The sequence below is a fragment of the Camelus ferus genome, chromosome 10 (assembly GCF_009834535.1).
Source record: "Camelus ferus isolate YT-003-E chromosome 10, BCGSAC_Cfer_1.0, whole genome shotgun sequence".
Classification (NCBI taxonomy): domain Eukaryota; kingdom Metazoa; phylum Chordata; class Mammalia; order Artiodactyla; family Camelidae; genus Camelus; species Camelus ferus.
The window spans coordinates 20,862,966-20,888,964 of record NC_045705.1 but is presented as its reverse complement, the minus strand read 5'-3'; the positions used below and the strand labels follow the sequence as shown (position 1 = coordinate 20,888,964).

At 47.1% G+C, this 25,999-nt stretch overlaps 1 protein-coding gene across 2 annotated transcripts; it reads left to right on the top strand.

Moving 5' to 3' along the window:
- The first annotated feature begins 14,571 nt into the window (after positions 1–14,571).
- LMO2 (LIM domain only 2) lies at positions 14,572–25,754 on the top strand. 2 transcript variants are annotated; one of them, XM_032488439.1, is made up of 4 exons: positions 14,572–14,816; positions 15,633–15,858; positions 19,914–20,129; positions 24,753–25,754. In XM_032488439.1, exons 2-4 carry the CDS (start codon positions 15,818–15,820, stop codon positions 24,970–24,972), a joined length of 477 nt encoding a protein of 158 aa, XP_032344330.1. In that variant the 5' UTR covers positions 14,572–14,816; positions 15,633–15,817; the 3' UTR covers positions 24,973–25,754. The 2 variants fall into 2 exon arrangements, with proteins under 2 accessions (XP_032344330.1, XP_032344331.1); XM_032488440.1 differs by lacking the exon at positions 14,572–14,816 and adding an exon at positions 15,228–15,509 and having other exon boundaries at positions 24,753–25,750.
- Positions 25,755–25,999: the final 245 nt, after the last annotated feature.

Genomic DNA, 25,999 nt, shown 5'->3' with positions numbered 1-25,999 from the left:
GTGAATGAATGAATAAGAGCAAAGGATTTGCCTCCTCTCAGTTCTGTGTGCTCCTGAGGATGGGCCCTTGTCTGACTCATTTCTGTATCTCTAATGTTACCTGTTGAACAGTTGAACAGGACCCTGAGGTGCTGCTGCTCAGCCGGGGCTTGGCCGAGGGAGCCTGGCTGCACACCCGTCTCCTGCTCTGGGCGGGGGCCAGGATTTGCGTCTACCCCACCAGCTCACAAGACACGCCACCCCTAGATGGTGAGCTCCTCTAGGTGTGGGCTGTGTCTTGTTTGCTTTTAAATCCTTAGTGTCCATCACTGCACCAAGTGCACAAGGAAAGCTCAAATGGCTACCTGTGGACTCTTACGTCCACCTGGTCTCAAAGGAGAGCAGACCCCAAAGCAGATATATCATCCCTCCGCTACCACCACCTAACCCTCTTCTTCCATAGACGTTCCCATTTCTGTTTATTAAAGACCCTTTTCTTGGTTACAAGGCCTAAACTCCTCGGGAGTGCTGTTCCCTAATGGAAAGAGGAGTCTTCGTAGTCAGGCCTTTCTGGGCTCGAATCCTGGCTGTGGCAGCTCTTGGCTGTCCTGCCTGGACAGGTTGCTTACCCCTCCTGAGCATCAGTTTCACCTTGCATTAAATGAGGATAATCATACACTCTATTCATCCTTTCAGGTAAGTGCTTGTTGGGCGCCTGATACACGGCAGGAACCGTTCTAGGCCTTGGGGGATACATAGATGTGAATAAAACAACATTGCTCTTGCCCGAACAGCATCTGCAAATGAGGGAGGGAGAGAGAGACACTAAACAAGTAAGCCCATAAACAGACAGCGTGTTGGGCGGGGACGGGTGCTGCGGGGAAAGGAAGCGGGCCGGTCAGGGCTGTCAGTGTTTTATTCAGGTGATGAAGGAAGGCCTTTCTAGTAAGGAGAACCTGCATCTGGAGAATACGATTCCAGGTTGAGGGAAAGAGCAAAGGCCTTAAAGCTAGAGTCTAAAGAATGACAAGGGGGTCTGTGTGGCCGAAGCAGAGAAAGGGAGAATTTGGAGAAGAGGGTATGTGGCTGGTTGCGGCCAGACACGTAGGGCCTTCTAGGACTTCGGCTTTTACTCTGGGCAAGAAGGAAAGCTTTGAGGGGCTCCCAGCAGAGAAGTGGGACGATCTGATGGAGGATCTTATAAGAGGATCCCTCCAGCAGCTACATGGAGAGTGTCCTGTACGGATGGGACAGAAGCAGGCCAGTCATTCATACCCCACAGGCTTACTGGGAGGAACCAGTGAGATTGTATATTAACACTTGAACGGATCTGGCATGGAGTAGGCGCTCAAGCCAGGGGGCTGCCACAGACGGTTCTGGAGCTGCCTGTCTCTTGCAGACAAGTCTTGGCCAGTCGTGCAGGGTCCCTCCTGCCCTTGCCCACCCAGTCACTCCCTCTGCCCCACACCTCCTTCCCCAGCCTTTCACTGATGTTGAAGCTCCTCGGATGGGAGCCCCACCTCCTGCCTCTCCCACGTCAATTCAGCCCTAATGCAATCCGGTCACATCCTTTCCCTGCTCCAAAGTCTGAAAAGGACTAATGGCTCATTAAGTTCACATTCTTGGAAGCTGACATTCAAGACCATCTTTAATATGATGCTACATTTACCTCTCCCACCCATATTCTGCTGCTCTCCCAGAAATACTAAATACTAGGAGAGAGAGTCAGGTACACTATGTCACTCCCAGCAGAATGACTGAGGACACTAACCACACTCCCAATGACAAATCTCTTCCCCCAGATTCCCTGGGCCACCTGTATGCTCCAGCCATTTAATAGCCAGGACATGTACACCTGTCTATTACTGGCTCGCCTCTCCACCATGCTACCATGGACTCCACAATAATGGGTCTTCTCTTAAAGTGACAAAATGGCACACAGTTTCCCAAATCAGTTTCGTTTTACTGCTCTTATTTATCTCCCTTGATACCTGCCCCTATAGGCCCCTCACCCATCGCAAAATGCCCTCATTTCACCTTTACTGGTTCTAACAGGAGATCCAGGCTTCAGTCATGGATGCCCACATCTGACTGCCTGTCGCGAGCTCCCCCAATCCTCCATCCTTCTATCCTTTTCCAATCTGTGCTTAATCCACAAAGGACTAATGCCCAGACCAAGCGCAGATCATAAACGGGGACCTGCTGGCCACACACGGAATAATAAAATCCTTGATACTATGTTTCTACCAGCCTGGAGAATAGGCACCACCATCCCCTAAAATGTCCCCCACAATGGAATTTATGATGCATTTAAAGGCTGGCTAATTTCAGGCCCTTCTCACAGGGAAGGCCCCTGGACTGACACCTACCACCATGTGGCTCTTGGAGAAAAGCAAGAGATCCTGGCCCCCACAGCTGTGGGATACAGATGCCCCCAGCACTGTAAGTGGGCAACCCTGAATACTACTGTGGAGCCAAAAAACCTGAAAATGTTATTGTCGAACCTTGAGGTTATCACAAGCTGGCTATGCCTGATGTGGCTGGGACACAGTCTTCCCTCTCAATACCAGGGCACCTGGGCAATATGGCCCCCGCGGCATCATCCCTATCTCTTTGGTGTTTACCACTCTTCTTCCACAGCACCCTAAGCCAAGCGTATTATATCATCCTGAGCAGCCATCAGGAAAAACAAAAAGGAATGTGGTCCTACACTCTGAAGGCTACCTTTACCATAGTTGTGAAGCCCAATTGGCTGCCACACGTGCCCTCGAGCACTCCTTCTGCCTTGTGCGTCCTGTGGCAGCCTTCTGGATGTCAACCTATGCCTCCATGACCTGCCTCAGGAGTTGTGCTGGCCCCAGGAGCCCGCGTTGCAGGTGAAGACTGCAGCCCAAACAACCACTGCATCTCGGAGGATGACTACCCAGGTACCCATATCATCTACCAAGGTGTCCTCTGCCAGAACACAGGCATTTTCCCTTCAAGGGATCCTCCACTCAGTGTGTACCACATACCTGAAACAGGTGAACGCCAGACAGACCTCCAAATTTATAACTCTCTCCTCCCCATGCTCCCCATTGGGCTCAATAAACCCCATTACCACTGTGGATAAAACTTCCCTTTTGGACCTCCTAAAGCAAACCTACTGCTTAAGGCTAACCCCAGGCTAGTCTGTATGTACACATGGCCAAGGTTACACCCCAGTGGCTGGACCTCACACAATGTTGGGTATACTTGGCCCCCATGAGCAAGCCACTTCCTATTCACTCCATGCCGGATGACCCAAGGCTCGTGAAAAAGGCCCACAAAACCACCAATACCAATGTGACTGGTCTAGGCCCCCAGGTCTGTTAATCCGTACTCACTCCTCAGCTCTGCAACCTGGAGCAAGTTCCTTAGCCTTTCTGTGACTCAGTTTCTCATCCATAAAGTGATGATTACAGTACTTACTTCATTAGGGTGTTGTGCCCACTCTAGGTAAAGCTCATAGTACCAGTCTGACACAAAGGAAATACCCAGGTATTTACTCATCAAGGACAGCTCAATTTCTACTTCCTTCAGAAAGCCTTCCATGCCTATTCCACCCCATCTTCTTAACCCAGTCTAGTTGCATCTTTGGCCAGCACTGCACTGTTGGTCATGTATTTGTTCTCCGTTACATATGTGTTTATTTTGACTTCCCAAGTAAGAGATGAAGGTCCTTGAAGGAAGGGACTACATTACACCTGGCTCTCCTGCTGCCTTGTTGTGTCACCTTGCACTTACTTTTCTTGGGGTTGAGTGTCTTTCCCTAGAATGGCAAATATATGGCATGTGTGCCACCATTTCCCCACCCCACAGCCTTGGGACACACTCGTACTCACTAATAATTCTTCTCCCCCTGAACCTGGGTCCAGACTCAGAATCCTTCTTAACACACTGCTTTGGACAATGTCTACCAGTGTATTCAATAAATATGTATTCAGTACGTACTCCCATTTAGTATTCTGGGGATAAAATTTTGGGCGTCTTGTCCCTGTACTTAATAGAACTTGTCACTTAGTTGGGAAGAAAGACAGTGTGCAAATTCATTAACAAGAAAATAGCCAATAGTGATCAGTACAGTGATGAAAATGAAAGAGTGGTGTGTTAGTGCCTGGGGAGGAGGCTACTTTAGAGTGGGTGTCCTGGGACTTTCTGAGGTCCCCGGAGATTTTGATCTGGTAGTTTTGGTGGGTCTCAGAATACTTGTTGTTAACAAGCAAATATAGGAAATTTGGAAAACACTGACATGGTGAGTAAGAGTGAGGTTACCTGGTCAGAAGACCTGGGTTCAGACCCCATTTCCTACACTTACACAGCTGTGTGACGCTGAGCAGGTTGTTGAACTTCTGTGATCCTCAGTTTCCTTATCTGGAAAATTGGAATAATGCTACTACTCATCTCAGAAGGTTATATTAGGATTAAATAAGATAAAACATATAAAATTTCTGGCACATAGTACATGCTTAATAAATGCAGCTATTAACTTGCATCAATCGGCCCATTTAGTCCTAACTATAATCTTCTGTTTGAATTACTCAAAAGATAGACCCAACAAACACTTCATAGGGAATTAATATAACCTCTGAGTTGATTTTTGCCTAGTGAAACTCTTCCTCTTGAAAAATGAATTCTCAAAAGACCTTTTTGTAAGCAAGAATGCCGGAGTCCAGTGAATATAAGGGTCCGTGGCTGTCTAGTTTAGGAAGGTTTAAGATTTGGAAGGGCTTTGGCCTAATTTCCTCCCCTGTCAAACGGGAACCTGGCTCCTGGCCCTTTCTAATTCAGTGGGCAGAGGTGAGGAGATTTCTGAGACCTAAAGGGATGTGAGATTTGCAAAGTGTGAGGCACAAACAGGACACTCTCCTTCTCAGACCAGCCGGCCCATCCAACTGAAAGGCCAGGGCAGCAGGGGCGGAACAGCTCCCGATACACTGGCCTCCGCTCACTTGGAGAAGGGGGCCGCACCTTCACGCTAGAAGCTGAGCTGGTACATAACGAAGAAAAAAAAAAATGTTGGGCAGGAAGCAGCCTTTTCAACCAGTGAAGAAACCGTTAGAATCCATCCCTTTGCCCTGATGCCAAAGCTCGGCCTGCCCCACCCAGCCGCTCTATCACGGACACTCAGGCTCGCGGAGGGCCCTGGGGGTGTTTGTCCCTAGTTTATCAGGGACCTGGGGAAACATTTCTCTAACTGAAGATAAAGAACTTTTTTTTTTCCCCTTCTCTCTCTCCATTCTTGTAGCTACCTACCAGAGAGCTCCTCTCATTTTCTTTCAATAACAACAGTTCTTGAAAGAAGATATTTTTCAACCTGGGCTTGAAGTAACTGGTGGAGAGACAGGTAAGATGAGTTTTATTCATTCATTCCTTCAGTAAATAATTATTGAGTACTTATTCCGTGCTGGGCTAGGCTCTTGGATTCAATTCCAAGCAGAAGGAGCTGGCAGTCTTTGCGGGGCAGGGGTGGGTGGAGAACGATATTTAACAACCACAAAACAATTACAAATTGGGATCCAAACTGGGAGGGAGATCATATAATTGTGGGTCCTAATCTAGTCACGAGGGACCAGGGGGCTTCCCTGAAGAAGTAACACTTGAGCTGAGAGAGTGTATATAATAATCTTCTAGATTTTGCTCTTACCCTCAGAGTGGGTGTTTTCAAGGTTAAAAAGATGCTTCAGGGTCCAAAAGATGTGCTACCATGCCATGCCAGTCTGTTTCTGGTACCAAGTCACGATTACTCGACTCTGGTGAAGATTAGGATGGAAATGACTTATTGGAGTGATAGAGAGGCCAGCATAAACCTGCCAGGACCTCCTTTAAGATTCAGTTCGCTTTGCGAAAGTTGCCAGATAAAAGATATTTCCAGATGGAGGGCCACGCAGGAAATACAAATGGAATCATTTTTAATAGCTCTTCCTTTGCAAGATGTGACCCAAGGCGGCCTTCTACAAGGAGATGGGAAGCGCTGTAGCCTGAAGGTGTGAGAGGAGCTGAGCTGGCCCATGGGCACTGCGGGGCCTTTGGAAAGGGGCTGCGGCCTGAAAGGGGCATTAAAGATGCTCTAGTTACATGAGACCCCCTTCCAACTCCTGCCTGCACCACCCAAAATGAAACTTGTGCCTGCTATCCTCAGCTTCTCAGAGGACAGGGCAGATAGGCATCTGTGAGAGCACTGAGCCCCTTTATGGATGTGACTGTCCATAATAACAGACTGCACCCTTTCCCCGTGTCCTTGGGGCCTAGTGGGCTCCTGCAAAACAGGTCCTCTGGAAGTCAGGGGCCGGCACTGCTGACGGAGGCCTGAGTGGGCCGGGATGGTCACTGGGGACCCTGAGGAATGTCTCAGAGCCCTCCAGACAGCTTCACCGTAACACTGGGGTTGTTACATGGGTCCGTGGATGAACCTGAGAAGGTTGTGAGCTCCCTGAAGTGACAGGTAAAATTCTGCTTGTTGGACAGGTGTGCACCTAGGGAAAGTCTAACTCTTACCAGGTTTTGTGCGTAGGTGTGTGTGTGGTAAAATGCACATTGCATAAAATTTACCATTTAACCACTCCCACATATGTAGTTCAGTGGCATTAAGCACACTCACATGATTGTGCAACTATCACCGCCATCCATCTCCAGAACTTGAATTCTTCCTAAACTGAAATATTGTCCTCACTGAACAGTAACTCTCCCCTCCCCCAGCCCCTGGCAACCACCACTCTGCTTTCTGTCCCCATGACTTTGACTACTCCAGGTGCCTCACATGGGTGGAATCATACAGTCTTTGTCCTTTTGTGATGGGTTTGTTTCATTTAGCATAATGTCCTCAAGTCTCACCCATGCTGAGGCACATGTCAGAAGTTCTTTCCTTTTTCAAAGCAGAATAATATTCCATCATACAGATATTTATTTACTGGGTATACACCCACAAGTGAAATTGGTGAATCATATAGTAATCCTATTTTTTATTTTTTTTTTTACTGAACCTGCATGCTGTGTTCCAGGGTAGCTGCACCATTTTATATTCCCACCAGCAGAGCATAAAAGTTCCAGTTTCTCCACATCTTCACCAACACGTTATTTTTTGTTTTTTGGATAATAGCCCCCCTAATGGGTGCACAGTGGTACTTTACTGTGGTTTTGTTTTGCATTTCTCTAATGATTAGTGATGTTGAACATCCTTCCATGTGCTGATTGGCTGTATGTGTATCTCCTTTAGAGAAATGTCTCTTTAAGTTCTTTTGTCCATTTTTAAATTGGGTTGTTTGGGGTTTTTGCTGCTGAATTATCAGAGTTCTTGATATATTCTGAAAATTAGCCTCTTATCAGATATATGATTTGCAAATATTTTCTCCCATTCCATAGGTTGCCTTTTCACTGTTTTGATACTGTCCTTTGATGCACAAAAGTTTTTTATTTTGATTGTAGTCCAATTTATCTGTTTTTAATTTTGCAGTCTGTGCTTTTAGTGTCATATTCAAGAGGTGATTGCCAAATCCAATAGCTTTTCAGCTATGTTTCCTTTTAAGAGTTTTATAGTTTTTAGTTACCAGGTTTTTAAGAGGTCTGTGACTGACAATGCACAGGCCATCCTCAATACTGATTCCAGGAGGATTCTCAGGGCTTGATGAATGTCAGCATGAATCTAGGAAGTGGGAAATGGATAGCATGGATGTGATATCTGAAGCCTTTAATTCAAAAGGAATTATTGAGTATTGAGTATCTCCAAATTTACATCAGTACCCTGGGAGCTAGTAAAAATGAGAATCATGGCCTCTCTTCTCTAAGAACGTAAGTCACTTATGAGGTGACAAGATGGTGCAAACACAAAATCATTGCACTGCAAGGCAGAGGCTAATGAGCCCCTAACCAGGTCCTCAAGCCAAGAGCTGTGAGGACTTGGGAATATGTTGAGTTCAGAGGACAGACAAACCTTCAGCACCAAGATGTGACGTGAGCTGGGTCCAGGTTGATGGACACATTTGGCGAGGCAGAGAGGACTGGGATGGATTTCGTAGTAACCGCAGTAACAGCTGCCATTTACTGAGCACTTACTACGTGCCCGGCTCTGTGTTCTGCCTGCTGCGTACATTATCTCAGTTACACCTCCTAACCCTATATTTATCATTGCCTCTATTTTATCATTGCAAGCACTGCAGCACAGAGATTTGCCTAAGATTAATTACCCAGATAGGAAGCTGTGAAGTGGAGACGAGAAACTAGGTTTATTTATCTCTATTCTTAACCATTCTACTATTGTAGCACCAAAGTTTTGAAGCACAGACAAAGCAGGCATTCCAGAAAGAAAGAACAGAATAAGACAGTGCACAGAAACGGGCATGAGCAGGGGGTCTGAAATCAAGGAGGAGCAGCCTGGCTGGTGGGAAGCTTCAGGCTCTAAGCGTTTGGGATACGAAGCTGATTCAATGGTGCAGGCAGGATCACAGGGCGCCTTCGAGGGAAGTGTGAGGATCTTGGTCCTGACCTGCTAGAAGGACAGAATCATACATAGAGCTGTGGCTATAACCTTCCAGTTCACCTTTTTCCTCTATTAAATGAGAGCATCGAGCTCCTAAAAGGTGAAGCTACTTCCCCATGGTCAGAGGCAATAGGGAGCCAATGCAAATTCTTGAGCAGGGTGGTGACAGTGAAGAAAACAGTATTCCAGATGGGTCAGTTTGGCAGATTCATGATGGGCAGCTGAAGAGAAGCAGAGAAAACTGGCGAGAAGAAGCAAGCAGCTCTTTCCCTGTTTTTTTGCTGAAAGATACCTCCCTCAGCAATAGGTATTTCTAAGAGCATCATCACAAGGCTCCTTTCCGCTGAGGTTAGGAGCTTAGGAAGTCAAGCATCATTAGGAAGGTCAGAGTCTCCTTCCCCTGCCAGGCTCAGCGCCCTCGGCTAGACATGAGTGCCAGAAAACTCAGCTTCCCCAGAAGCAGCCTGGCCCCTCCTCCAACAGAAGGAGCACAGTATCTCAGACCAGAAATCCCCGACTCTAAGGAGCCAGGGGCCAGGACAAGTTCCTGACACTATCCCTCTATATCACCTTCCCAAGCATGAAGCTGGGCCAGGTGTCTGTCGAATGCACCTCTCCCTTGGGGAATAACCAGTGCAGATGAGATAAGACAAGGGTCCCTCAGGCAAGGAGGCTGATCCCACCCTTCCTGGGCTGAGCCCTGTGGCAGAACGCTCTGTGCAGTCAAGAAAGGCCTGCCCTGGTTGACTATCCTCCTCTGAGGTTCTCTTTGCTTAATTAATTCTAATAATAGCTGCCGTTCATTGAGCACTGTGCTAAGCATTTGCCATGCATGATCTCATTTTATTCCTACAGCCCGGTGATGAAGATATAATTATCCCCATTTTACACGTGATGGAACTGAGGCTCAGAGCTGTCAAATGATTTGCCTAAAACCACATAGCTAAAAGAGCCAGGACTAAAACAGAAGCCTGTCTATCTCCAAAGCCTGTGCCTTTACCCATATAGTTGACTGCATTCTGCACATCGGTCCTCTGTAGCCACGTCTCCTTGGGGACACGGGGGCCCTGCAGTGGAGAAGCAAGCTTCAGAGAGGGACCTTGTGGCCTCCTGACACCACCTGTATCTGAGTGTTCCCAGCAGCAAGGAGCCTGATTGCTTTCCCAAACCAAACGCTTCAGTCTGAATCTGAACGGTATCTGGGCCCTTTTCTTCTCCCCAGAGTGATGCTCAAGGAAGACAAGGGATCTTCAAGTTCCTTCTCAGCTGTTGCTGAGAGAGCATAGTGCAGGCATGCTTTGGCCAAGGAGGGCAGGGCTGCCATTTGTACATTCATTCATTCACTCATTCAATAAACAGTTATTGAAGGCTTGCCATGTGCTAGGCACATCCTAAGTCCTGAAGACACAAAGGGGGAAAAAAATCAAAGAATTTCTATTCTCATGGAGTTTACATTCTAGCTGCAAAGAAAGGCCAAAGAAAAAAACACACAAAAAACTACAAATACAAATGTAGTAAAGTGGAAGTGGGGAGGGTATAGCTCAAGTGGTAGAGCACATGCTTAGCATACACAAGGTCCTGGGTTCAATCTCCAGTACCTCCTCCAAAATTAAATAAACCTAAATACCTCCCCCCACCAAAAATAAAACAATAGAAAGTAAAATAATTTTTTAAAAAGTGGAAGTAATGATGATACTAGGAAGAAAACTAAAGCAGGATAAGGGGATGGAGAATGATGAGACATGGGGTTTTAAAAGGCTCTTATGAGGATAAACATTTGAACCTAAGTGAAGTACATGGGAGCCACAGAATGAGCTAGAGGAAGAGCATCTCAGGCAGAGGAAAGAGCAAGTGAAAAAGCCCTCCGATAGAAGTCAGCTTGGTTTGTCTTAAGGATAGAGAAAAGGTCAGTGAGGTTTGAGCAGAGACAGTAGGGAGCAGGGGAGTGATGGAAAAGTAGTAGGGGTCAGATAGTCAGATAGTATAAGGTTTTCTAGGCCACAGAAAGGAGCTTGGATTTCAAATGTTCTGTTCCAGGGCCCCAGGCAATGTGGGTGTCACTCACGTGGAGCTGCCTCTGAGGAGCTAAAGGGAGAAAATGGATCGAGTGAACAAAGAGTACCAGGACAGCTCAGTGAGTCAGCTCACCCAGCTCTGACTCCCCCTCGAACTTGGAACAGCAAATAATTTCAGGGTCCACTACCCAAGAGAAAAAGTAGGGGAGGATTTGATGATGGCAGAGGCAGAAGCAGGATCTGTTGACCCTCTGTCTCATTTGCCTTGTCCATCAAAGGGAGTCTGGATCACCAATGGGTGTTCAAAGATTTTAAAGCTGGAATCTCTGTGTATAAACAAAATCTTCCACAGAAGCTTACTATGTGCCAGTCTCCTTTCCAAGCACCTTATCTGCTTCATGTCCCAGAACCTTTACAACAGCTCCATGAGATAATCTGAATATGCCTACTTTACAGATGCAGAAGCTAAATTCCAGAGAGGTAGCTCAACATGTCCGAGGTCAGTAAGCGCTGGGCGGCTGCCGCTGGAGCAGGCACTTCAGAACCCCTCGTGCTCCAGGGAGCAGGCTGGGAAATCACATTTCTGAAGCTCCCTCCACGTGGACAGGCTGTGAGCTTCAGTCTGCTAAGACCTCGCTGTGGAATTGTGACATTTAGGGGCAGTTACTTCAGCACTTGATTTTGCCTCTTGTCTTAGTTGTAAAAGATGATTTAGAAGTGGTTGGAAGAAGGATAAAATCAGGGATGCGGCTGAAGCAGGCAATGTGGTAGGGAAGCAATGGAGCAGCCTACTCAGGTCCTAAATGGACACAAGCCTGCATTTCTGGTTGAAAAAATGGAGGCTCCCCAAGCCTGAGGCCAGCTGGTCTCTTAGGCTCACTTCAGCTCTTTCTACAGCACCCCAGTCTCAGCTTCCTTTGGCAGATGTCCTGACTAGCTGGAAGATCGTTGCTTCCTTATACAGTGATGATGACTTCTAGAAGATGGGGCGGTAAAACAGGTATCGTTTCTGAGCATTTACTATGCACCATCACTGTATGAAGCATTTTTACACACGTTATTTTATTGAATCCTCTTAAAAATCTTGTGACGTGAGCAGGCATCCCAGTGGCCTCACCCTAGTCCTGGCCCTGCCAAGCGTTACTATCACCTCCATTTGACAGATACAGAAACTGAGATTCAGAGAAGTTAGGTAACTTCCCCCAAATCACACAGCTAGTAAATAGCTGAGCTGTCTTCTGACACCTATGCTCATTCTCCTAAACTCAGTTGATATAGATTTCTCTTTTTTAGATTTTTTGGGGCCTTTTCACTATATAGGACACCCGATTTATTTATCACTAATAAGTCCAACATCCTGAAAACAACCATTAACATGCCCTGAAATGTTCTGAAATGGTTTAGGAGCCAGATGCCTGAGACAACTGAGTAGTTTAAAGAATTCTGCATGGGAACTGAAGCCATATTAAGACAAATCTTTATTTTTGTTTCCATATGTGAATGTCACAACTAACAGGCATACGATGCAACTTGGCTTTTAATGGTTGGGAAATAAGAAAAGAGGTAAATTGTCATTCTTGGCATGTTCCCAATGACATTTGCATTTTCCTTTCTATTAGAAGCCCATTTTAGCAAAAAATGGAGCCTTAGTCACTTGAAACTGCTCTTCCCCAGAAAACAATTGTAGATGTAATACACAAAAAGAATAGAAAAATGCCAACAGGAAGAAAGTAATCCACCTAGGGTCGGATTCGTCATGCGAACTGATTCAGTCTTCCTCTGACATTCACACTCAGGAAAGAAAACTGGAAATTTTCTAAATTTTAAGGTATTTAAGATTTGCAAGGAGTCGGGGGAGGGTAAAAGGAATTAAACTGCAATCCCACTGGTTTAGGATCGAGTACAGATTCCCCCAGCTCTCAAGAACCATTTTACATGTTCGAATTGCCTCGCAGTTACTGAGTCCCTCTTCTGCATCAGGCATAAGGTTGCTATGGAAGGATACAATAAGGTCATGATTGCTTTAAAATTATTCATAATAAAAACACATTTAGAGATTTGATTCTAAATGTTAAACTTAAATTTGAGCAATTTAATTGCCCGTTGAATAGAAATGAAATCCCACTGGTAGGCAGTTATTTCTTACAACCACTTTGTGTGAAATTGAAATCTTAAGATACCATTTCAAATATTCACTTTCTCTAAGGAAGCTCTCCCCAAAGAGTTGTGAAAGATAAGAAACTGACCCAAAGTCATCGATAGTAATTGTTCTTTCTTTACACACTCTGGTCAAAACAGAAGCATATTATTAAAAGGAAACCTCAAGCCCAAAAGTTAGCCATTCAGAGGTTACTTCCCAGAACCCAAGGATATATTTAATTTAACAGCTATCTTGAGCCCCATGCAAAATTATATAGCAAGGGAAGTAGCAACTTAATCAGATTTAATAAAAGCAAGCAGATGCAAATGTATCATCTAGTCACCAAGATAGTGAACATTAAAGTGGAAAATACATATACGTTTTGTTTAGGAGCAATAGGCGGTGAGGTGAAGGGACCCCCTTTGTTTGCTTTATAAAAACGGGATTTTTTTTTTAAATTTTGGTCAGAAATTCTTATTTTTAACCCCCATTTCACCTTTAAATTTAATTTTAAACTCTTTTTCAACTCTTCCAATGATATTTTGCCATAACATAGCAGCCACCATTTATGAGCGCTTAATATACACCAACGCTTTCCATGCATGTAATCTCATTCTGTTATTACCCCCAGCACATTACAAGTCCATGGGCCACACTGCATGCATTCACTCATTTAATATTCACAATAACCAATGCAATAGGTTCTGGCACCCCTCTTTGACAGATGAGGATACTGGGAGTTTAAATTCCTGCTGTTTGTCCAGGTTCACACAGGTGGGAAATGGTGGGTTAGAATGCAGGCAGTCTGACTCCAGAGGCACTACACAATTCTCTCTCTGCAGATTAAGGAAATTTCCTACACAGGCCACACTAGCTGATAAGTAAGAGCCTACATCTAACCCAGGGAGTCTGATTCTCAAGTCCTGGCATTTAAACAACACATTGACTGGTTCTAAGTAAACTGCTGATCACAACCTATAAGTGCATTTTCATTTCTGATTGTAGAGTAGTAGGTTGTACATATATATCACATAATTTAGGCTGGCCTAAAAATTCTAGTTTTCTCTTTTAAAATTAAAAACAAGGGTCTGAGCAGGAGAAGGTCTTTTTAGAGACTGAAGGCCTTGAGTTGGACCCAAAGCTGCTCATAAGGCTTCCTTTCACACACACACACACACACACACAAACACACGCACACACGCACACACACTTAGAGGAGGGGAGGATATTAGGAGAGATTTTAATTATACTCATTAGGGACTCGAGCTTTGGACATGGAGGTAAGAAAAGGACAATAGCATGCAGACTATAGTAAATTCTGGTTATACTTGTGAAAAGTTAGTGAGGATCAGCTCTGAACCAGGAAAATGAAGTGTACAAGGATGCACATCTGATTTCAACCACCAACTTTCACATGAATTCATGCAGGCCCTTCAGTGCCATCTTTAAAATGGGAATAAAATGTCCATGACTATGATCCAGATTGTTCATATAAATTATGGATTCTGAAAGCACTTGGTAGTTTCTTCTTTACAAGACTTGTGACTAATGTCATGCACAAGGAGGCCTTCAGTAATCATTTCTGAATGCAATTATTTTTCAAGGAACTTCTGATGAGGCCCAAGGGACCTAAAGTTTTGCTCTACAAAAGGGCAGGCTATTAGCCTCCTCCTCTTTCCTTCTGCATTCTCTCACTTCCCAGAATCTGCCCTTGGGGTTGGAGGGGAAACTTGAACTCAAAAATCAAGTGTGGCTTCTCTCTCTTTCCCTGACCCAGGGCAAAAGAACCTCCCGAGTATTGCTCTCCATCATTGGAGAGGCACTTTTTTCTCTGCAGAGTACTATTGTCACCTTACAGAGGCCAGTTTAATCGCAGGAGTCCGATTTTTGAAAGATGCTGAGGGAGGGATTTCTGCCGCCAGCAGATGGAGTGGAGAATCAGACCAGCGTGGTCCCTCCCAACCACCCTCCCCCCGGGATTAGCTGCCCCTGGCACTGCTCAGGCGTACCCAGCCCGTGCGGTCCCTGCTCGCACATCTCCTGTCGCTTCTCTGGAGCGCAGACGCAGTCACAAACCCGCAGCCAGCAGAGCCGCGCAGTCCCGGGCATCTGCGCGCACGGTGTCCGCGGACCTGGGATCTCTAACCCCGGAACAGGCGCGAAAGCCACTCGGAACGCGTGCATCTCAGTATGTGTTTATTTCACATTTTTGTCTCTTCTTTTTTCCTTGAGCGGCCCGCTGCTTAGTTTCAACCTTAATTTACCAAAAGGGAAACGCCACAGAGGGGAAACCCTAAAGAATGATTTAGAGGCAACCCAGCCACCTCTCCAAAGAGAGGTGTTCACTGAGCGACTCTCCCTATCCCCGACGCTGGTCCCTTTAAGAAGCCAACTCATTCCTTCTGCTGCTGCTGCTGCTGCTGCTGCTGCTGCTGCTGCTGCTGCTGCTGCTGCTGCTGCTGTTTGTACCGCTAATCCCAGGAGCCCCGTTAAAAAAAAAAAAAAAAAGGAAGAAAAAAAGGGGGAGGACTGGGCAGCTGTCTCTTTAAATGTGATTTCCTTCTATTGTATTTGAATCGTGATCAGGAAAAAGGAAATGAAACCAGAGACAGAGGGAAGCTGAGCGAAAATAGACCTTCCCGAGAGAGGAGGGAGCCCGGGGAGAGAGGCGCGGTCCCCTCCCCGCCCCCAGGCTGCCACCCCCTCCCTGCCCTCGGCGGCGAGCTGCGCGCCGCGACCCGGGCCGAAGGTGCGAGGGGCTCGGGGCGGCCGGGCGGGCGCGCACGATCCTCGCGGGCGGTGCGGAGCCAGCGACAGCGCGCGAGCCGATCCGGACCGGACGGCAGCGGCGGCGGTGGCGGCGGTGGGACCAGGATGGAAGGTTAAGTCCTGAGCAGCAGCAGCAGCTGCAGCCGCCCGGGGCCAGGCTGCGCGCCCCGGTCCCCGCCTCGGCCGCGGCGCGCCGGCAGCCCGGTGATTCGCTCTCTCTCTTTGGCGTTTGAAGGGAGCGCGGTGACTGTCCTTGAGCGCGGAGGGGCGAGCTCGCCGCCAGAGCGCCGGAGCAAGAGGAGGCGCAGGAGCGGCGGCGGCGGCGCCCGAGCACCCGAGGGGGTCCGAGCCCCGGCAGCTAGCCAACCCCGCGCCACAAAGGGAGCGCCCCCGCCGCCTGGCACGCCACCTCCCTCCCCAATGTCCTCGGCCATCGAGAGGAAGAGCCTGGACCCGTCTGAGTAAGTGTGGCTCCCCTTCCCCCGCCACCCACGATATCCATGGCCTCGCGCCCGGGGGCAGCAGGGTGGTGGGGATAGCTGGCGAGTAGGCTCAAGGTGAGCGCCCGCAACGTGCCCTTGGCTCCCTCTGCCTTCCGCGGGGCTCCCCTGTTCTCTCGGGTGACTCCGGAGCACCGGGAGTGGGGCTGGGTGGCGGGCGGCAGGGAGAGGAGGTCGGCCCAGCGCTTCTGCGGGCCCCTCCCGCAACCTGGGACGCTCCCCAAAGCCATCGCCGGCCAGAAAGTTTACACAGGAGCAGGCACAGGGGAAACTCGGAGGCGCGCAGGTGCAGTCTCGAGAGCATTAGAGGCTCGACTCTGCTCCCTTCTCCCCTCTCATTCCTTCCCGGTCCCCCTTTTTCTTTGTCCACGTGGTCCTGGAAAGGGGGACATTCCAAGTGGAGGCCTCCCGAGTCCCCGATGGTCCCTTCCCGGACCGCAGGTGGGGCGGCTGCCTGCAGCGCCAGGGACAGGCGCGAGAGGGGAGTGCGAGCGTTCACCTCAGAGCTCACGCAGGCCTCCAGAGGCTTTAGAGTAGCTAAGTACGGAGTTAATCTCGATACACGTACCCTCCTCGCCTCTCGGGGTCCACCGATGGGGATCTTTGAACCTAGAAAGTTAGTGCACCATTTTGTGTGTAGGTGAATTTTTCTGGTGAGCAGAGTTTCACGACTTTTATCACAGTCTCAAAGGGTTTAGGGTCAGGGAACCAGAGCGCTAATGAACTGCATTTGTTTTCTGAGCCTCTTACTGGTTTGAAATATCCCCTTCCCAGCATATACCTTCAACCCGTTCCTTAGTGTTAACATTGGGGAGAAAGGGTTGTTTAAGATATCATTTTCGCTGTCAGTGCAAATGCCCTTTTAAGATTCATTAGCTGTCTGGTTTTGAGAATTTTTATTCCTTTGAAGTCCCCAACTAATCCTTTGAAGGGATTTGTTACACAGACCAAAGGAGCTGGTTAATGATTTGTCCATTTGTGCTTTTAAGAGGCATTTATTTTGTTTTGTTTTCTTTTCTTTTCTTGCTTTGAAAGAATTGTGCTTTCCTGATTGAAGTAGCCCCTCCTCCCAATTTCAGTCTCCTATGGTGTTTATATACCTGGGTTTTACCCTCAGTTACCAGCATAAAAGCTCAGCATGTTCTCATAAAACACAGGAAGTACCATGATCCAGTGAGAATATAAACATCACTATTCAATCTTGAAGGTTCAGAGCCAGTTCTATAAGGAGCTAGGTTGGGTCTATCAAAAAGCCCAGTTTCCTTAAATTCGCAGGAGAAAAATAACATTCCTTTTTAAAAGTAAATATCTACAAAAACACTGGGTTTAAAGGGGGGTGGTTTGCTCTTTTATTTTATTTTTTTACAAACCTAGAATTATAACTTAGCCCTGAGTTTTTAGAGCCTAGGCAAGACCATAGTGCTATAATAAAAGAGTGAATTGGATGAATTACCTTTGAAAGGTGCCTAATGTCTTTTCAGTCAGCAGAACTTAGTCACTAATCTTTTTATTAGAAGATAAATCTGGAGGTTTCAGTTCCCTGGAGGAAGTTTGCTCTTTTCAAAGTTTGTGCTTTTTCACAGAGATAAGAAAATTGAAACATCTTAACCTCGTAACACAGCAGACACTACTGAAGGATGCTTCGTCTGCTCCATCCTTTGCTTTACTATTTGCCCATTGAAGACAGGCTTTCATAAGAGATGGACCAGCTAGCTGAGAAATTACTGCAGCATATCCCCCCCTCCCCTATCTCTCTTGGAAATTGTTGAGAAATTATCCCAGAAATCCAGGCTGAAGTATATTCAGGTGTAATATTCAGATGGGCTCTAGGAGAATATAAAATATTCATTTGAGGGTGAATCCTACTCAGTTATTGGCTTGGAATATCCACCAAAGATAATGTGATATTATCATTAATTATAGAAAGATAGATAGAGCCAATATCTTATCCTGTCCTTTCCTATCTCATGTCAGGCCATCACAATAGCTCTTTCGCTTAACATTTCTACTGAGGACCACTATCCTACCAGATGCTCTATTGTGGGTTTACTTGGGTCAGTACAACTGGGGTCAGTCTGATCAGCATCTCCAAATTACACAGAGTAGCTTGCCTAGGTATATGCATGTGGAATAGTTAGACAGAAAGGCAGCCAGAATTCATGAACACGGTGATTTCCTCTACTGTGCAATCAGTGGCCCCTGCCGCCTCCCTGAGTAACAAGAGCAGTTCATTTTAATTCCAGGCAGTTTTGCACCAGCTAAGTGCAAATTCTCTCCTTTCACAGTTGGTTGGCAGGATCAGCATTAGGGCATTCAGCGGTGTTGAGGCTCCACGAGTGTTTTTGAAAGCCTTAGAGTCAGACCACGGGCTGTGGAAAGGGAAGAGACGCAATTCTGAGCTGACACACAGGAAAATGTTGGGTGTGCTGTTTTTCAGGAGGGAGAACGGCAGTCCTTACGTATAACCCGTGGAAACAAAGCAAAGCAAGTCAGGCTTCAGTGAATTCTTAAAAACTTGAATTTTTAGGAGAAAACTTGTTTGAATTTCACATTTCCTTGTTCTAAAAGGAGATCATCACACAAAGCACACATGTTCTACAAAGTGTTGGCTCAGTTTCAGTATTCTGAAATACTCCCAGGGAGGTGTGCACTTTACAGACAGAGTCGCCTGGGGCTGTCACAGTGTGTTATCAACAGTGATTCCCTGAGCCTCACCATCCCAAGTGTAAATGGTTGTGGTCACAGGCCAATCAGGACACAAGGTCACTTGGTAAGTTAGTGTCAGCTGGAAATGGGAGACGCAGATTGATAGCCTCCAGGTACTGAGGGGGAAACTCTCTTTGGGAATTTCACAGTTGGAAGCAGGTCCATTTTTCAAAACGTAATAGATTTTTGAAAAATAGATTTGTGTTTGAGTAAGTTTCGAAAGAGTACTTGTTAATTGATCAACAGGTATTCGGTTTTTCCTGTGTCCCACTTGGCGCAAGAATCATTTCTTCCACTCCCTTTATTTTCTTTTGGCAAATAAAGTTATTTCTTTTAAAATGAGAAACAAAAGTATTCAGATTCCGATTAAGCAAAGTGAACTAGAGATGCTATGTGACTTCGTAATGAAAGAACACAGATCTCAGGCTCACTGTTAACAATTGCCTGAGTAAAGATTTGAATCCTTTTAACTATCTTCCACTCTATCAGAAACAATCACTGCCCCCTCCTCATTTTCTTTCCTAAATCATCTTCATCTGAATCAGTTTAGCTGTTGTAAAAATGTTCACGTGCAGAAGGGTCTAGTTGATGTCCTTTGTAGGGTTAACAATGGCCTTAATTAACACCTGGGATTTTCCAAGGGTTCATTCAGTAAGAAGGACGGGATGCAGAATTTCTGTTAAAAAGTAGTAATAATGAGAATTCCTATTATATCCTGATGGAATTTTTATCTTGCAAAGGGAAAGCAGCCTACAATAATTAGGGGTCCCTTTTCTTCTTTCTTCCTCACCTCTTCTTTCGTGCAGTTGGTGGGCCTTGAGGCAGAATGGCACACAGATTCAAAAGGGAGTTTGCAGATTTTTAGCCATCTAGGTAATCCCTGCAGCAAGCAACTTTTTTAGTCCCAGATGTCTCCTCTGGGGTTGGGCGGTGCCCTTGGGTCCTGGGGATGTGAGGAGGAAAAAAGGGAAGTGTGGAGACAGAGTAGGAGGGAGAATAGGATAAAGAAGGAGGGAGACAGAGGTGCTGAGAATGCGGCTGGACTGTGTGTGGGGCTGGGGTACCAGCTACAGTCGCCTTGAGTGCCTCTTGGCGCCCTGCACTTGCTTCTTACGGGGCCTAGAATGTAAGGTCCTACCAAGGCTGGCCGGGCCTCTCTGCAGTCTGGCCTAGGTGGATGTCCTCTCCTTTCTCCTTATGTCACCAACAGGCAATTGAGTGACGTTCCCTGTTGGGCCCAGGGTGATCCCTGACCCCCACGCTCGTCTCCCTGGGATGACATTGTCCCTAATGCTTGGCCTTCTTCCCAGGGAGCCAGTGGATGAGGTGCTGCAGATCCCCCCATCCCTGCTGACATGCGGAGGCTGCCAGCAGAACATCGGGGACCGCTACTTCCTGAAGGCCATCGACCAGTACTGGCATGAGGACTGCCTGAGCTGTGACCTCTGCGGGTGCCGGCTGGGCGAGGTGGGCCGGCGCCTCTACTACAAGTTGGGCCGGAAGCTCTGCCGGAGAGACTATCTCAGGTACCCACCCCTGGCCCCCACCCCGGAGCCCCGGGCAGGGCCTGTCTCCCCCAGCTCCTGCCGCAGCCCACCTGAGCGAGGTCCGGCAGAGGCTGGGTCTCAGCCGCCCCACTCAGAGAAGCAGGTGGCCTTTCTTCTTCTTCGAGAAGCATGGTCTCGGGGATACATCCCTATGGGGTAAAATTCTGATATGTTAAAGGCGAGGGAATGATAAACACAAAATCAGAACAGCGGTTCCCTCTGGGGGGCAGACAGGGGGAGAGGGTCAGGCAGGAAGGCACAGGGAAAGCCAAAGGAACGGGGGCTTTGTAGTTTCTGAGTTTGAGGGTGGGTTCCTAGGAGCTCATTTCATGCTTCAAAACATACACATAGGATCTAAATATGCTTTTGTAAGGTTCCAATATTATGTGATGAGAAATTTTAAAATAGAAAGCATGTTCTTGCCAAGGCACAGCAGGCAGGCCCTGAAGTCAGCTATAGGTTTGGGCCCCAGGACCATGGCTTTCTAGCTCTGTAACCTTGGGCAAGTTATTTAAGCTTCCTTAGCCTCGATTTTTCTCATTTGTAAAATGGGGATAATAGTGATACCTACTTCCACGAAGGTGGTGAGGATTAGATGGGGTGATTGATACATGTAAAGGGCCTGGCCTAGTGCATGAGTGTCAAATAGGTGTTAGCTGTTCTTGCAAGTAACACTCGTGACATCCATCATTACACTCTTTAACTATCTAATGAACAAAGAGATGGAGGAATGGAAAGGCAAAATAGGAACTCTAGAACACCCACTGAGATGGGCACTGAGGCCATCTGGGATGCTCTGGGTCACACTCTTGGCTATGTGAATTTCCCTTTGCCCCGAATGTTCTAGCATTTCCAGTTTTATATTAGCTGCTGCAAAGGTAACTCTGTGCCCTCTGCTGTCAAATCTGCTCAGCTGTGTAACTGTCAGTTTTTCGCCATCTTCCTGGGGCAGCGGGTCTATGGAGCTTGCAGCCCTGATACATTAGGACCACCCAACCCAGCGAAGCTTGTTTAGACTCCAGTGCCCTTGGCTGCCAGGCCAGCTCTTCCTCCCAAACCTGCCCTCAGAGCATTTTACATTAAAAAAAAAAAAAGAAAGCAAGCAATTCCATGGTGAAGGAAGCTTATCTGTTTACCCAGAGACTGACAGAATAAGCCTTTTTTCCCCTCCTAAATTCCCTGATAAAATCCTCGCAAATTTGGTGGTTCAGAGAAAAGAAGTCAGGTTTCCAAGGATCATGATTTTAATTTTGGTCTATTTTTTATTAAGTTGCAAGAAAATAGAAGCAGGATAAATAGAGATTTTGCTCCCTACCAGTTTGCCAAGTCAGTGCAGAAAGCAGACGGGTAAATGATTCCCATTGGACCCCCTGACTACAGCCTGTCAAATCATTTGAATCTTATTAAATGAAGTACAGATAGAGTCAGGTCAAAAGAGCCCAGGCTGCTCCCTATCTCTGTGGTTTTATGTAACATTCAGGAATAAACCCCGCGCTGCCTGGGCTTGTTAATCTTTTGCATTTTTAAAAAGGAGAGGGAAAAAATAGTCTGGGAGAACCCAATGTTAATTAACTTGTGTCTTGGTGACACGAAATAATTCTTCTCCCTGCTACATTCCTAGGCAACATGTTAATTAACTCTGTGTTAGTGCAGGCGGTTCCAGCCATCCTTTCATATTTATGTTATTGTTATTAAAATGGGCAGGAGGAAGCTTAAGACATGACACCTCTTGACAGAGGAGAAAAACTGTTTCTTGCTGCAGGGATGGCCCTTTAGCCATGCACTTGTTTGCGTGCATTCTTAACATATCTGGCAGTGTCTTTGCAAAAGGCAAGTTGGAGGAGGGACTAAACGGGTCCTGTGATGGGGTTCAGTCCTTCTCCCAGCCACCCCCCTCACCTCTTCCCCAGTCCCAGGAGAACTTCTGATGATTTCCAATGTAATTTCCAATTACAGTCCTTTTCAGACACTTAGCCTCAGATATTATGAGACCTCCATGCAGAACCTAAAGAAACCCTGTGCTATTATATTGTTTCACTGGGAACCAAGCAGTAGCTGTTAATGCCAGTGCCCAGCCCAGATCCCCTTGGATCCCCACCCTTTTTTTTTTAACCAATTTTTATGAGGAGCACCCCCTTCCCGCTCCCTCCCAGTGTTTTACTTTCAACATCCAGCACCTGCATCTGTTATAACCAAAAGTTTGCCCACTCCACTCCCCAGATGCCCAGCGGACCTGGCCCAGTAATGACTGGCACTGCTGGAGACTGAAGTCCTGCAGTCTTGCCTGGAGCCAGGGCCACTTGGAGACGTGACTCATACTCCTGAGTCCCTGTGCAGTCAGGCTGAATCTCCCCTCCGAGGGACTCAGCCCAGAGATTGCAAATTTGCCTGCCTTCCACCCCTTTTGTCCGGCTTCCCTCGCCACCTTACCGGTTTCCCCTGATTACACATCCTCAATAAATCCTGGCTGCAGGGTCCACTTCAGGGGTATCCAGCCTAAGGCACCAATTCTTGGTACCAGGGGTGAATGCTCAAGTTTGATGTCAAGTCCTGGCTATTTTCACTATTAGGAAAGTCTCATCACACCAGAGCTGGAAGGGGCTGCCGAGGCCTTTCTGTTTCTGCTCTTTTGCTTTTCATCTGCAGACACAGAAGCCAGGGCAGGGGACATCATTGGCTTCGGGGCACCTGGCTAGTTAGAGGTGATGCTGGGACCTGAACTCGTCTCCCCAATGTTAGTCCTCCATCCTCTCCTTCGTTAGCTGCCTGATGTGTGTTGTAATTTACCCCCGACTTCCCTTTAATAAACGCTCTCCTTCCATAAGGGTCACACCCCCAGGCGGTTGGCTTCATTCCACACACACTGGTTTGAGTCGTTTATCCTCGCTCGGGCCCAAACTCAACTTACTGAATAGTCAGGAAACCAGAACTGTCTTTCCACTCCGTGACCTCCAAGGTGGCAGTTCCCTACAGCTCCACCATCTGCTGCCTCGGGATAAAATATTCTCCCCTAGTAATGAGTTTGCTCCCAGGTGGTGCCTTGAAAACACTCAGAGATCTTCAGATGAAAAGTGGGATGTGGAGGGAAATTAGCTGGCCAGGCTGTAGCCACGAGCTCTCTACCCACACACCACGTCTTCCTGATTCCATTCATTTTGCCCACATGTTTCAAAATTTGTCAACTGTCCTTACCTCCCCTACAACCCCCAGAGTGTACCAGCTGTTTCTTTGCTGTTCTGAAGTTAATAAGAACTTCCTGGGAGAACATGCATTCACCTGAAACTACCCTAAAGGTTTTACGTGGGAAGGACCTGCTGACATGTCATGTGATCAGGCACGTGCAAAAATGACTTCCTGCAGCAAGACTGCCACCATTGGGAATACCCCTGAGATGCGTTAAAATACAGCCAGCGTTGGCTTTGCCCTTGGCCACTGGTGCTTTGACACGCTGCAGTTGATCCTTCTAACAGCCAAATGAGGTGAACACTCTGATCACTGCCATTGCACTAGCCCAGAGCAATCAGATGTCTCGCCAGGGTTGCTCAGGTACTCAGGGCTAGTCCTGGACTGAATCCGAGTCTTCTGATTCCAGTGCTTGTGCCATCCCACTCTTGCGGGCTGATTCTCAAACTTCAGCCTGCATCAGAATCACCTGGAAGTGCTCAGGAACACACAGACACACAGCTGGGCACCACCCTGAGTGTCTCAATCAGGGCAGCATGAGTGTGCATTCCTAGCAAGTTCTCAGGTGATGCAAATACAGCTGGTCCAGGACCACACTCCGGAAACCACCGCCCTAGGCTCTGCCCTGTTGCATCTCTCACTCTGACATTGAATGTTGCTTGAAATCAATGACCAATCAACTGAGACTTAGTTCTGACATTTCAATGTCAGAAGAGGAGTTTCTCCAGAGCCTCATGCCATCTGGGCAGCGAGGATCTTGAATTCAGTCCTTCTGTTCTGTGTGGCGAGATGCTGTTTGTCCTCCAGATCTCTGCGGCATGATTAACCACACCACATGTTTTCTGTTGAACTCCCTCTGTCTCCCAGTGAACAACCATGTGGAGATGGCCTTTGTAGCTTTGGAGGAGTTTCAAAACCAACCCTCCCCCTGGGTGGAACTAGTGGCTGTTGATGTGATAGAATTTGGGGGCCTCAGAGAGATGCCCATTTCATTGCGTTCCTGGTCAGTTTCCTCTCAAAGGGGCCCCCAGGGGTTTACGCCTGCTCCTCCTCTTCTAAAATGAGAAGTTCCTCTGGGAGGAGGCACACCACACTTGCCTAATCCTCTTAAGTCACTTCAGCCTAGAGTCTTTTCCACAGAGGCGGGGCCAGGGCAGCCTGTAGGCATGGAATGTGGTTGCAGCAGGCAGGGAGAGAGCTCAGCAAAGGGATGTGAGTTATGCCAAACACAAATGCCACAGATACAGTTTCATCCCAGAGGACCCTCTTCCTTCTAAGAGCAACTACGCACGAGTCGGCCGTCTGTCTGGACCCAGCTCTTCCTTGCTTCCCGCCATCTTGGAAATCCATCCTCAAGCCCTGCCTTCCAGTGTTCTCTGCCACTATCTTCTTGGCTTTTCTCTCTTTTTTGTCCTCCAGGCTTTTTGGCCAGGACGGTCTCTGCGCTTCCTGCGACAAGCGGATCCGTGCCTATGAGATGACGATGCGGGTGAAGGACAAAGTGTACCACCTGGAGTGTTTCAAGTGTGCCGCCTGTCAGAAGCATTTCTGTGTGGGCGACAGATACCTCCTCGTCAACTCCGACATAGTGTGTGAACAGGACATCTACGAATGGACTAAGATCAACGGGATGATATAGGCTGGGGCCCAGCATCCCCGGGGAGGCATTTCACTGAAGTCACTGTCTCCGTGGGGTCTTCACTCTTAGGCATTTTGGGGGATTTGAGGGTGGGTTGAGGCATTTCTTAGGGGGTGTAGACCCTGATTGGGCACCAAGAAGTGAGACACAGCATCCAAGGGACAGAATGCAAGGGACAAAACTAAAGGTGACAAAATGACTGGCCTCTAGGGAGAACTTAAGGACAGTGCCCACAGCCTGTTGGTAATAACTGACATGACTAGTGAAGGACAGGAGTGTTGGGAGGCGCTGGGCCATCATGGTGGGACTTCCCGTCTACAGATGGGGACTTGTTCCGTCAAGACTCATTATGTCTTTGACCTTTGAAAACTAGAGACGTGCAATTGATTTCTTTTCTTCCTGGCTTTTATGACAACCCTGTTCCAATCACTGTCCTCCGCACAAGGGAAGGGCAGAGAGAAGAGTGGCCATCCTTTCCTTCCTGGCCACCTTCCCAAGGCCTTAAGCTTTGGACCCAAGAGACAATGCATGGAGACAATATTTCAGTTGAGAATGAAAACTGCAACTTTTAACCAAACAATTATTTAAAGCAATGCTGATGAATCACTGTTTTTAGACACCTTAGTTTTGAGGTAAGGAGTTCCACAGATTGTTTCTATATAAATGTAAATCTAAAAAAAAAAGTTGTTCAACTATTTTATTATCTTAGATTATATCAAAGTATTTGTTGTGTGTAGTTAGAAAAAACTCTGCAGACAATAAAAATGACTGACTAAAATGCAGTGTGGTTTATTTGGTGATGACTTACAATTTGGGATGGCAGAAAAATGGCTTTTTATATTGCAAAGGAGAAGTAAATAAGCAATTTACTTTTAAGTCGAATAAAAATGCGCGTTTATGGCTAGGGTTTATATGAGGCAGGTACGTTTCTATATTACTAGCAATTAGTATGTAACAGGTCATCATGTAGCTCAGAGGGATGTGGAATAATTAGATTGTTATTGTAAAACATGCATTTCACTTCAGC

Coding starts and splice junctions, on each gene's coding strand:
- LMO2 (XM_032488440.1), top strand. Junction 15,859..19,913: donor AAGAGCCTGGACCCGTCTGA/GTAAGTGTGGCT, acceptor CCTTCTTCCCAG/GGAGCCAGTGGATGAGGTGC. Junction 20,130..24,752: donor TGCCGGAGAGACTATCTCAG/GTACCCACCCCT, acceptor TTTGTCCTCCAG/GCTTTTTGGCCAGGACGGTC.